General features: G+C 45.2%; 1 protein-coding gene across 7 annotated transcripts in view; it reads left to right on the top strand.

Annotated features, from left to right (window-relative positions):
- Positions 1-12,493, top strand: part of NARS2 (asparaginyl-tRNA synthetase 2, mitochondrial) — a 90,170-nt gene extending 77,677 nt beyond the window's left edge. For 4 of the 7 annotated variants that reach the window (XM_073335741.1, XM_073335746.1, XM_073335764.1 and 1 more), the window contains one exon: positions 29-5,652. In XM_073335741.1, coding sequence (XP_073191842.1) covers positions 29-173 — 145 coding nt within the window. In that variant the 3' untranslated portion in view covers positions 174-5,652. The other 3 variants (XR_012157897.1, XM_073335722.1, XM_073335736.1) reach the window with 3 other exon arrangements.
- The last annotated feature ends 1,062 nt before the right edge of the window (positions 12,494-13,555 follow it).

Here is a 13,555-nt window from a genome sequence, read left to right as displayed (position 1 = left end):
GTTGTGAATGTAGCTATTTAAATTGCAGGTATCTAGATCTCCGGCAGTTTGGATCGGCCCCTCATGGAGGCTTCGGAATGGGGTTTGAGCGCTACCTGCAGTGCATCTTGGGAGTGGATAATATCAAAGATGTTATTCCTTTCCCGAGGTTTCCTCACTCCTGTCTTTTGTAGCTCCATGGCTGACTCACATGGACCTGTCTGCGCTGGAGTGTTTGTATGTATAATGTGTCTGCATATGACTGCTTGTGATGACATTGGGGAAAGATGGAGAGAATTTTTGTACCAAATAATCTTGTGGTAAATTTAATGGAGGGAGTTTGGGAGCGAGACTTTTCTTGGGAGATTTTAGACCCTACCATTTCTTAGTATTATTTATATAGCACTTTAAATTGTCAAAGCAATGAATCTTGCTTAACTAAGGGGTTAAAATCCTCATGGGAGGAACAAAAGTTAGGACTATAATGAATAAACATTGTTGAGAGCTGATATTTTTTAATGCAAGATTGTTAATAAGGGGTGCGACGCAAGGACAGGACTGGGAGCCAGGAGTGCTATGAGGCTTAATTGCATGTCTGTACAGTGCTTTGAAGACTGAGTGTGATAGAACTGCATGGTGTTACCATTACTGTGACACATTTGCTTTTAAGGGTATGTCTACACTACGAAATTAGGTCGAATTTATAGAAGTCGTTTTTTTAGAAATCGGTTTTATATATTCCAGTGTGTGTGTCCCCACAGAAAATGCTCTAAGTGCATTAACTCAGCGGAGTGCTTCCACAGTACTGAGGCTAGAGTCGACTTCCGGAGTGTTGCATTGTGGGTAGCTATCCCACAGTTCCTGCAGTCTCCGCTGCCCATTGGAATTCTGGGTTGAGATCCCAATGCCTGATGGGGCTAAAACATTGTCGCGGGTGGTTCTGGGTACATATCGTCAGGCCCCCGTTCCCTCCCTCCCTCCATGAAAGCAAGGGCAGACAATCGTTTTGCGCCTTTTTTCCTGAGTTACCTGTGCAGACGCCATACCACGGCAAGCATGGAGCCCGCTCAGCTCCCTGTCACCGTATGTCTCCTGGGTGCTGGCAGACGCAGTACTGCATTGCTACACAGTAGCAGCAACCCATTGCCTTGTGACAGCAGACGGTGCAGTAGGACTGGTAGCCATCATCGTCATGTCTGAGGTGCTCCTGGCCACATCGGCCAGGAGCGCCTGGGCAGACATGGGCGCAGGGACTAAATTTGGAGTGACTTGATCAAGTCATTCTCTCAAGTCCTGCAGTCAGTCCTATTGAACCATCTTATGGTGAGCAGGCAGGCGATATGGATTGCTAGCAGTCATATTGTACCATCTTCTGCCAGGCAGGCAAGAGATGAGGATGGCTAGCAGTCGTATTGTACCATCTTCTGCCAAGCAGCCCTGAGATGTGGATGGCATGCAGTCCATCTGCACCGTCTGCTGCCAGCCAAAGATGTAAAAGATAGATGGAGTGTATCAAAACAAGAAATAGACCAGCTTTGTTTTGTAATCATTTGCTTCCTCCCCTCCCCCGTCTAGGGGACTCATTCCTCTAGGTCACACTGCAGTCACTCACAGAGAAGGTGCAGCGAGGTAAATCTAGCCATGTATCAATCAGAGGCCAGACTAACCTCCTTGTTCCAATAAGAACAATAACTTAGGTGCACCATTTCTTATTGGAACCCTCCGTGAAGTCCTGCCTGAAATACTCCTTGATGTCAAGCCACCCCTTTGTGATTTTAGCTCCCTGAAGCCAACCCTGTAAGCCGTGTCGTCAGTCGCCCCTCCCTCCGTCAGAGCAACGGCAGACAATCGTTCCGCGCCTTTTTTCTGTGCGGACGCCATACCAAGGCAAGCATGGAGGCCGCTCAGATCACTTTGGCAGTTAGGAGCACATTAAACATCACACGCATTTTCCAGCAGTATATGCGGCACCAGAACCTTGCGGAGCGATACCGGGCGAGGAGGCGACGTCAGCGCGGTCACGTGAGTGATCAGGACATGGACACAGATTTCTCTGAAAGCATGGGCCCTGGCAATGTATGCATCATGGTGCTAATGGGGCAGGTTCATGCTGTGGAACGCCGATTCTGGGCTCGGGAAACAAGCACAGACTGGTGGGACCGCATAGTGTTGCAGGTCTGGGACAATTCCCAGTGGCTGCGAAACTTTTGCATGCGTAAGGGCACTTTCATGGAACTTTGTGACTTGCTTTCCCCTGCCCTGAAGTGCATGAATACCAAGATGAGAGCAGCCCTCACAGTTGAGAAGCAAGTGGCAATAGCCCTGTGGAAGCTTGCAACGCCAGACAGCTACTGGTCAGTCGGGAATCAATTTGGAGTGGGCAAATCTACTGTGGGGGCTGCTGTGATGCAAGTAGCCCACGCAATCAAAGATCTGCTGATATCAAGGGTAGTGACCCTGGGAAATGTGCAGGTCATAGTGGATGGCTTTGCTGCAATGGGATTCCCTAACTGTGGTGGGGCCATAGACGGAACCCACACCCATATCCCTATCTTGGCACCGGAGCACCAAGCCTGCGAGTACATAAACCGCCAGGGGTACCTTTCAATAGTGCTGCAAGCTCTGGTGGATCACAAGGGACGTTTCACCAACATCAACGTGGGATGGCCGGGAAAGGTACATGATGCTCGCATCTTCAGGAATTCTGGTCTATTTCAAAAGCTGCAGGAAGGGACTTTATTCCCAAACCAGAAAATAACTGTTGGGGATGTTGAAATGCCTATAGTTATCCTTGGGGACCCAGCCTACCCCTTAATGCCATGGCTCATGAAGCCGTACACAGGCAGCCTGGACAGTAGTCAGGAGCTATTCAACTACAGGCTGAGCAAGTGCAGAATGGTGGTAGAATGTGCATTTGGACGTTTAAAAGTGTTCTGGCGCAGTTTACTGACTTGCTTAGACCTCAGCGAAACCAATATTCCCACTGTTATTACTGCTTGCTGTGCGCTCCACAATATCTGAGAGAGTAAGGGGGAGACATTTATGGTGGGGTGGGAGGTTGAGGCAAATCGCCTGGCTGCTGGTTACACGCAGCCAGACACCAGGGCGGTTAGAAGAGCACAGGAGGGCGCGGTACACATCAGAGAAGCTTTGAAAACCAGTTTCATGACTGGCCAGGCTACGGTGTGAAAGTTCTCTTTGTTTCTCCTTGATGAAACCCCCCCGCCCCTTGGTTCACTCTACTTCCCTGTAAGCTAACCACCCTCCCCTCCTCCCTTCGATCACCGCTTGCAGAGGCAATAAAGTCATTGTTGCTTCACATTCATGCATTCTTTATTCATTCATCATACAAATAGGGGGATGACTACCAAGGTAGCCCAGGAGGGGTGGTGGAGGAGGGAAGGAAAATGCCACACAGCACTTTAAAAGTTTACAACTTTAAAATTTATTGAATGCCAGCCTTCTTTTTTTTTTGGGAAATCCTCTGTGGAAGAGTGGCTGGTTGGCCGGAGGCCCCCCCACTGCATTCTTGTGCGTCTGGGTGTGGGGGCTATGGAACTTGGGGAGGAGGGTGGTTGGTTACACAGGGGCTGTAGTGGCAGTCGGTGCTCCAGCTGCCTTTGCTGCAGCTCAGCCATACACTGGAGAATACTGGTTTGATCCTCCAGCAGCCTCAGCATTGAATCCTGCCTCCTCTCATCACGCTGCCGCCACATTTGAGCTTCAGCCCTGTCTTCAGCTCGCCACTTACTCTCTTCAGCCCGCCACCTCTCCTCCCAGTCATTTTGTGCTTTCCTGCACTCTGACATTATTTGCCTCCACACATTCGTCTGTGCTCTGTCAGTGTGGGAGGACAGCATGAGCTCAGAGAACATTTCATCACAAGTGCGTTTTTTTTTCTTTCTAATCTTCACTAGCCTCTGGGAAGGAGAAGATCCTGTGATCATTGAAACACATGCAGTTGGTGGAGGAAAAAAAAGGGACAGCGGTATTTAAAAAGACGCATTTTATAAAACAGTCGCTACAGTCTTTCAGGGTAAACCTTGCTGTTAACATTACATACATAGCACATGTGCTTTCATTCCAAGGTCGCATTTTGCCACCCCCCACCACGTGGCTACCCCCTCAACCTCCCCCCTCCCCGTGGCTAACAGCGGGGAACATTTCTGTTCAGCCACAGGCAAACATCCCAGCAGGAACTGGCACCTCTGAATGTCCCCTGAAGAAAAGCACCCTATTTCAACCAGGTGACCATGAATGATATCTCACTCTCCTGAGGATAACACAGAGAGATAAAGAACGGATGTTGTTTGAACGCCAGCAAACATACACTGCAGTGCTTTGTTGTACAATGATTCCTGAGTACTGGCCTGGAGTGGTAAAGTGTCCTACCATGAAGGACGCAATAAGGCTGCCCTCCCCAGAAAACTTTTGCAAAGGCTTTGGGAGTACATCCAGGAGAGCCGCGAATGCCAGGGCAAATTAATCCTTTCACATGCTTGTTTTTAAACTATGTATAGTATTTTAAAAGGTACACTCACCGGAGGTCCCTTCTCCGCCTGCTGGGTCCAGGAGGCAGCCTTGGGTGGGTTCGGGGGGTACTGGCTCCAGGTCCAGGGTGAGAAACAGTTCCTGGCTGTCGGGAATAGCGGTTTCTCTGCTTGCTTGCTGTGAGCTATCTCCAAACTCCTCCTCATCATCATCATCTTCATCCCCAAAACCTGCTTCCGTGTTGCCTCCATCTCCATTGAAGGAGTCAAACAACATGGCTGGGGTAGTGGTGGCTGAATCGCCTAAAATGGCTTGCAGCTCATAATAGAAGCGGCATGTTTGGGGTTCTGACCTGGAGCGGCCGTTGACCTCTCTGGTTTTCTTGTAGGCTTGCCTCAGCTCCTTAAGTTTCACGCGGCACTGCTTTGGGTCCCTGTTATGGCCTCTGTCCTTCATGCCCTGGGAGATTTTGACAGGTTTTGGCATTTTGAAAACTGGAACGTAGTTCTGATAGCACGGATTCCTCTCCCCATACAGTGATCAGATCACGTACCTCCCGTTCAGTCCATGCTGGAGCTCTTTTGCGATTCTGGGACTCCATCATGGTCACCTCTGCTGTTGAGCTCTGCATGGTCACCTGCAGCTTGCCACGCTGGCCAAACAGGAAATGAGATTCAAAAGTTCGCAGTTCTTTTCCTGTCTACCTGGCCAGTGCATCTGAGTTGAGAGTGCTGTCCAGAGCGGTCACAATGGAGCACTCTGGGATAGCTCCCGGAGGCCAATACCGTTGAATTGTGTCCACAGTACCCCAAATTCGACCTGGCAAGGCCGATTTAAGCGCTAATCCACTTGTCAGGGGTGGAGTAAGGAAATCGATTTTAAGAGCCCTTTAAGTCGAAATAAAGGGCTTCATCATGTGGACGGGTGCAGGTTTACATTGATTTAATGCTGCTAAATTCGACCTAAAGTCCTAGTGTAGACCAGGGCTAAGAAACGGCTGTTGTAAAGAGAGATTTTCCCGCCCTGAATTAAAAGCACGTACATGTTGAGGTTGGAAAGTAGATCCTAATCAGCTGAATCTTGTCAGGAAAAATGTCTCTTCTTTGTAACTGCCGGGGTGAGGGAGTTGGTGGCAGTTGATTTTGTGAGTCAATAAAGATGCATGGTTGGCTTTTTCCCTCATGGTTTGTTTTTCAGTCAGAAGATTTTGGTGTTCATCATAATGGTGATTCTTTCAACCTGTTCAGCACCTGAATCCTTTACCTTACACCAGACACAGAGCTCTGTAAGAGGTGATCTATGCATACTGTCTTAAAGAGAACGCAAATTCGTGGGAAGAAAGAAATGTTCGGTTAAGTGGAAGTACTTTTAAGCCTCTGAAGCCAATGTGTACTTTCCCATTTTTATTGAGAAATGATTTCACATTCAACTGGCCAAGCAGATTTACCTGTGTTTGTAACGCCACCCTACAACCAATACGCGCTCCCAGTCGTTATATATCATGACTCTCGTCACTGCAGGATCTGATACAATTTTTGATAGATTTTTCCTCCTCATGCCCCTAGGTAGGTAGAGAAGAATTTCTCCCCACTGTGCAGATGGGAACTGTGTGTAGATTAAGTGACTTGTCCAAGGTCACACAGGAAACTTGTGGTTGAGTTGGGACTTAAACCCAGGCTCCCTGAGTTGCAGTCCAGTGGCCCAGTCCACAGCGCCACCCTTCTTACCTTACACATACTGTCATAATCCTGACCTGTGAGCTCTCTGGGGCAGGGTTTTGTGTCTCTCATTTGTATAATGCCTACCACAACGGACCCTAAGCACTGCTGTAGAATAAATAATATGTACAGACAAGGACTTTAAAAGAATTGGGTTATTTTTAATGACTACCATGTAAATAGCTGTATGGAGTGTGCAGGAAATGCAGCAGAGCTGAAATAATTTTTCTCCCACGCAGGTGAAAGAGAGTGAAAACCAATGATTAGATAACATTACTCTCTCACAGATGTCACCAGTGTTGTGTGCAGCAGTTTTACACTATCAAACCTTGAGTATCCAAAAACTATTTCTCCAGGCCAAGGCCAGTGCCCCTCAATGTATCACACACATTGAGAAGTCCCTCTTGTATCTACATTCTTTTCATGTTTGATTAAACGAGTGTTTAGTGGGCATTTGTTGGTATATAGCTCCCAGTGTACTCCAGGGAATTATCCCTCTACATTTAGGGCCTGATTCAAAGACTCCCGTTGACATCAGTCGGCTTTGGGCCAGACCTTAATTTTGTAGTTGCCCCTTAGTTAGCTGCAAGATTTGGAAAAACTCCTTCAGTCAGACAGCTCCATACTTGCAACATTACTAAGTAGCCTCCAGAAGTATATGGTATCCTTGCCAAAGTTATCAGTAACTTAAACTCACAAAATGGCCACACTGCCACAGCTGCAATCTTAGAGGCATTTGAACTAGTTCCCCAGTACACAGATTGTTTGTTTGTTATTGTTTAACATTTATTGGGCTGCCATAAGTGACAGGAATGAAGTGGGGATTTGACAGCTCAATAAGCAGGCAGATCTGAATGACAGGGCAGGGTAAATGGAGAAGGGCCTTAAAGGCAAAGGTAAAGAGTTTACAGTTGATGCAGTGGAAGACACAAAGAAGGGGGTGATGTAGGCAGCCTGACAAGCCGGGAACAATGATTCTGGCAGCAGTGTTTTGAATGGGCTTAAGGGGAGCAGTGTGGTTAATACCAAGGCCAAAGAGGAGGAGATCACAATAGCATAAGATACTGATGGCCTGAGCCAAGAGCATTGACAGTCTGGACAAACAGAAAAGGTCAAACCTTTGAAATATTATGTATGTTGAAGCAGCAAAATTTGGGCATATTGTTGAGAGAGCCAGGTCGAAGTTGCTGCACGTATTAAGGCTGAAGGCTGGTGAGTGGTGTCCATGGTGATGGAGAAACTAGGGAGAGGTGAAGGCTTGAGATGAAGCGTGAGATTGATTGATAGATTTTGTGGCCGGAAGGAACCATTAGATCATCTAGTCCGACCTCCTGCATAACACAGGCCAGTTTAATCCAATTACCCCTGTATCAAGCCCAATAACTTGTTTTTCTAAAGCATATAATCCAGAAAGGCATCTGCTCTTCATTTGAAGACTTCAAGAGATTGTGAATCCACCACTTCTCTTGGCAGTTTGTTTCAATGATTAAGCGCCCTTATTGTTAATTTTTTTTTGCCTTATTTTTCATTTGGTTTTGTCTGGCTCTGGTTCTTGTTTTGCCTTTCTTCACTAGAGAACAAGATCAAAAGCTCAGTTGACCTTGAGGGCAATCTGTATCTCTCTGTGAAAGCTGTTGAAGAAGGAGGGACATTACCAGGATTGAGGCCCGGGTGGTGGTGCTGTCTGAGGGCATGTCTACACTTACCTCCGGAGCGATCGATCCAGCGGGGGTCAATTTATCGCGTCGAGTGAAGACGCGATAAATCGACAACTGAGCGCGCTCCCATCAACTCTGGTACTCCACCGGAGTGAGAAGCATACGCGGAGTCGACGGGGGAGTGTCAGCAGTTGACCTACCCCAGGGAAGACATTGCAGTAAGTAGCTCTAAGTATGTTGACTTCAGCTACGCTATTTTCATAGCTGAAGTTAGGTAACTTAGACTTAGTCTCCCCCCCACCTCCCCAGGTGTAGATCAGGCCTGAGGCGAGTATTGTGACTGGCACTCCTGCACATTTGAAAGTTCCTGTGAGAGCTGAACTGCACGTTAGGCCTCCTGGTCCCTACTCCCTTGCAGCCAGTTTTCTAGGTATCTAGTGAGTATGGGAGTCCTTTCCCTTCTGAGGCTGGCATTGTTAGCATCATGCCATAGGTACGTAATGCTAGCAGGTATTGCCAAGGATGAGTTGATTTTCCCTGGGATTTCCATTTGGTATGTCATGCATTTCCCTCAAATTTTATCCTAGAATAAAAGGAAGTTAATTTAGAGGTTTGGGAAGGTCGTTCCTGTTGGATGTATAGTAAGTGAAGCATGCCAAGAATCTTGCTGGGTCTTCATTTAGAATCTGTCTTCATTTACTGGTTGCAGCAAAATAAAGACTTTCACTTTTGGAAGTAAGATCTTCTTGATTATTTACACTTAGCAATCCGTTCTTAATGTAAACATACACTAAGGCAAGTTAAACTGGGGGCTTTTGAATGCAGTAAAGAGATTGGCTCTCATGTCTGGGTCTCCAGCCCAGACAGTACATGCTACCACAAAGCCAGTCAGCGAGCCATCACTGCCACATCTCAGGTTTCTCAGCAATCCAGCGGCCTGAGATTAGACTTGATACATTTAATAAACTTTGCTAGTTGTCCACAAAAACTGCATGCAAAGAAACTGGCACAGAATTGTGGGAGAGGAATTTTGAAGCACTGCAAATAACAATAATAATAAAAATGCTGTTGATTCTGAACACTGATGTACTGAAACTTGCAGCCAAGAGCTTCTCCATAGGAATATTGAACATCAGGAGATTCCAAGAAGGCTACAAACGTGAGGATACTGTGTTTCTTCCAAACTATCTAGAGAAAAGAGACTTTTAGATTCAGTTTTAACTTTTAAAAAATAAAATACTTTAGCTTCCTCACCTCTAAATATTACAGGGGCCCAGTAATCAGCCTGGGAGCTGGGGCCCATCTATCATAAAGATTAACTTCCTCCATTTATTATTATTTAGTATTTGTATAATGGTAGGGCCTGGCCGCTTCAGTCATGGACCAGGATCCCATTGTGCTAGGTACTGTACAAGCACAGGACGAAAAATACAGCCATGGCCCCCAAATATTGACAATCTCCCCATGCAAAACTGCCACAGTTACCAATGGCAGGAACACCTGCACTAGAGTCCCACTTGCATATAGGGCAGCTGGCAGGGGACACGGGTTTGGAACCTATTCCCCTGCTTGGCCCATAATAGCTGATAGTTGATAGGCCATTGGGGCCCATTGGTTTTCCCCAGGAGGAGGGGCTAGCAAAGCTCTAATCAGAGATCTTAAATATGGGTTTGGCTGTGGGCTAGTATTAGGTGTTGTAGAAGGGGGAGGGGAGTTACAGAAGTGATTTGTTCCATGGGGGTTTGAGAATTGTCATGAGCAAAGGACAGACAGACGTTCCCTTTTAATGGATGGTTGTGAGGTTTGAATAAATAATAAACGACGGTTCTGTGCCATTAAAACCCAATAACATTGGTTATGGCTATGGTCTTTGCCTCCCCCATAGACCAAAAGAGAATTACAGTAGAACCTCAGAGTTACAAACACCTTGGGAATGGAGGTTGTTTCTAACATTGAAATGTTTGTAACTATGAATAAAATGGTATGGTTGTTCTATCAAAAATTTACAACTGAACCTTGGCTTAACTCAGTTTAGAAACTTTACTATGCAGAATTAAAATGCTTATTTTAACCATCTTAACTTAAATGCAGCAAGCACACAGACATCTGTAACATCTGATGAAGTGAGCTGTAGCTCACGAAAGCTCATGCTCAAATAAATTGGTTAGTCTCTAAGGTGCCACAAGTACTCCTTTTCTTTTCACACAGACATAGTATCCTTACCTTGTCAAATCTTCTTTTAAACTTTCCCTTTAGTTTTATAGTCATTTACATTTAACACAGTACTGTATTTGCTTTCCTTTTCTTCTTCTTTCTTTTTGTCTCGGCTGCTGCCTGATAGCGTACTTCCAATTCCAAATGATGTGTGTGGTTGACTGGTCAGTTCCTAACTCTGAGGTTCCACAGTACAAAATTGGACTGGAGGAGAAAGGGGAGATATTTTATATAAAGACTGGCAGTCATAATTTCCTAGCTCTTCCCAAAGCTGTGGAGGCCACAAGAGATCATTACTTCTCAAGGCTGAGCTTATTGTTTTATTTCATCGTTCCTTGCAAAGCTGCACTTTTCAAAGGATCATAAAGTTTGATTGTATGATCCAGATGGGAGAAAGATGTGTTGAATTTCACTGAAGAGTTCTGTACCAGTTGTTTCAGAAGCAGGCCAGACATGGGTCTGAGCAGGAGTTCAGATACTGTTTAGCGGTTTCTACTCAAAAGTATTATTATAGTTATTTGTATTACAGTCGTGCCTAGATTGTGACATTGCACTCCATATGTTTTATGGAAATATGCTTATGAGTGTGAATATGATGTAACTGGAATATGTTTTATGCAAAAGGTCTCTTGTAAGGTATCATTACAAAGGCTATAACCTACTGAATATATTTCTCCTATTTGTATGCATGTATCATTCTTGTATCTGAAGCTAGAAATATGAAGTATAACTCTGAGGTCCTATTGTAATTAATGCAACATGTGGGCCATTAATGGTGGTTTAGAATCTTGATGGCTCCCATTGACTAGGACAGTTGGTTGTAGATGGTTTATTTACCTGGAAACCTTCCTGGGTACGTGTGGAATGGAGGCTGGAGTCTCACAGGACATGTGAACATGTCACCTGATACTGGAATCCATCTGAAACCTGGTGCTTTTCCTTTTAGAAGGAGCGGTGGGGACCCAGAGAGACAAAAGATTCCTGCCTTGTGCCAAAGCTATAAAAGGGGGTGGAATAGAACAAGGGGGGTGCAAATTATGAGAACGCCCCTGCTTTCCACCTAAGAACTAACAAGGACTGTATCAGGGGAAAGGATTGGGCTCAGACTAGGAAGGCGTCTAGTTGATGAAAGAAGCTTATTGGAACATCTCTGAGGGTGAGGTTTTACCATTCAGTTTCTGAATGTATTAGGCTTAGACTTGCGAGTTTTTGCTTTATTTTGCTTGGTGACTTACTTTGTTCTGTCTGTTATTACTTGAAACCACTTAAATCCTACTTTTATACTTCATCAAATCACTTTTGTTTGTTAATTAACCCAGAGTAAGTGATTAATACCTGGGGGAGCAAACAGCTGTGCATATCTCTCTATCAGTGTTAGAGGGCGGACAATTTATGAGTTTACCCTGTATAAGCTTTATACAGAGTAAAACAGATTTATTTGGGGTTTGGATCCCATTGGGAGCTAGGTGTCTGGGTGCTGGAGATAGGTGACCTGCTGAGCAGTTTTTGGTTAAAGTCTGCAGCTTTCGGGGTGTGGACCACACCTGGGTCTGTGTAGCAGCAGGCTAGTGTGTCTGGCTCAACAAGGCAGGGTTCTGGAGTCCCAAACTGGCAGGGAAAACAGGCTCAGAGGTAATCTCAGCATGTCAGATGACAGTCCCAAGGAGGTCTCTGTGACCGAACCCATCACAGCAGGCTAGACATGGGTCTGAGCAGGAGTTCAGATACTGTTTTGTGGTTGCTACTCAAAGTATTATTTGTATTACAGTTGTGTCTAGATGTCCTATCAGCAATTAGGGCTCCATAGTGCTAGATTTTGTACTAGCACATAGTAAGGAGACAGCCGTTGCGCACATAGAGCTTGCAGTCGAACTAGACAAGGCAGACAAAGAGTAGGAGAAGGGCAAGATTAGGTGTCTTTCTGAAAGACATCCTCTAGCTCCACCAGAAGTTATGGACTTGAGGCAGAAATTGCTGGGTCTGTGCTATGCGGGAAGTCAGATTAGATGAGCCTAATGGTCCCTTCAGACTTTAAAATTTTCAAGTATTACTGTCCCCATTATATAGTTGGAGAACTGAGACACATAGAGACTAAGCACCTTGCCCAAGGAGGAAATGTGTGGTATAGCCAGGAATTGAGCCAAAACCAGTTGATTACAAGCCCTGTGTCTAGTCCACAAGATCATCCCTCTTCATTTACCTTTGGTTTGATTATGCTGCTAGGAGCAATGCTGAATGTTTGTAACTGATCTGGTTTAAAATGTGTTTTGTCCTATTATAATTTCTTGGTCTACGTTTTAATTATTTGTCTTCAGGACTCTTCTTGTTTCAATAAGAATGTGGCAATACGTTTAATAATTTTTTATTAATCTTACAATGAAATATTGTTTAGAATAATTGCTGCAAAGAAAATAAAAAGTAAACTTTCATTTATTTGCGGTCTGTTTTTTGTGGTTTTTGCTCTTTGGTTCACCAATAATTTTAATATACATTTATTTATTGCCATTCATTCAAGACTCTCAGGCCATTTTACAAACATTCCCGTTTGCACAGTACTGTGAAGGCATAGGCCTATATTTTCAAAAGGCACCAGTGATTTTGGTGTCTCATTTTGTGGGCGCCCACCATCAGACCCCCTCAACATGACCTGATTTTGCAGAAAGTATTGAGCTCTCTGAGTCTTGAGCAGTTGCATTTAGGAGTCCCAGAGATGGACCAGAACCCCACTGTGCTAGGTGCTGTACAAGCTCCACAAAAAGATGGGACCTGCCCCAAAGATTTTAAAATCTGAGTATAAGACAGGAGACAGCAGGTGGAGACTGACAGATGGAGCAAGAACAAGAAAACTGAGACAATACTGGTGGACGCGAGAGGCAGTGGGTCTGAGTCTGCCAGCTTCCTACCCCTCAGCCCTAGCTAATTTGCCTAAATTCACAGAGCAAGTCAGGCAGAGCCGGGAACAGAACCCAGAAAACTAGTCTTCTAGGTGCAAATCCTCAAAGGCATTTAGGCTCCTAACTTCCATTGAAACTAATCACAGTGAGGATTTTAAATTCCTTTAAGATTTGGCCCCTAGTTCCTTGGGCGATGTCTTCACTAGCAAAAAAGGGCACATTTTTAAACTGTTTTTAAAATCCTATGAAGATAAGGCAGTTGTAGTTATAACTTGTTATGACTCATTGGAGTAAACCTTCACCTCCTTGGTATCCTTTCTGTCTTGGATTATTCTTTAGAGTCCCCCATGATACCCAAGCCACTCTGGAATTCAAGTCACAGGGAAAGTAACTACATTTATAAAAGCCAGGGCTTTGTAATGACACCTCTCTAGTGCCTTTTGCCTTCAGAGGCCTTTGGACATTAATTAGTTAATGTCTGTGAAGCTGCTGAGCCTGTGGTAAGTGGTGTGGTTAGCCAGACACCCCTATGTGAAGTAGGGTTGTTATCTGTGATTTACAGTTAAAGAAATTAGACACAGCTCAGCCTCACACAACCATT

The sequence above is a fragment of the Lepidochelys kempii genome, chromosome 1, assembly GCF_965140265.1.
Source record: "Lepidochelys kempii isolate rLepKem1 chromosome 1, rLepKem1.hap2, whole genome shotgun sequence".
Taxonomy (NCBI): domain Eukaryota; kingdom Metazoa; phylum Chordata; order Testudines; family Cheloniidae; genus Lepidochelys; species Lepidochelys kempii.
This window is presented reverse-complemented; position numbering and strand designations above follow the sequence as displayed.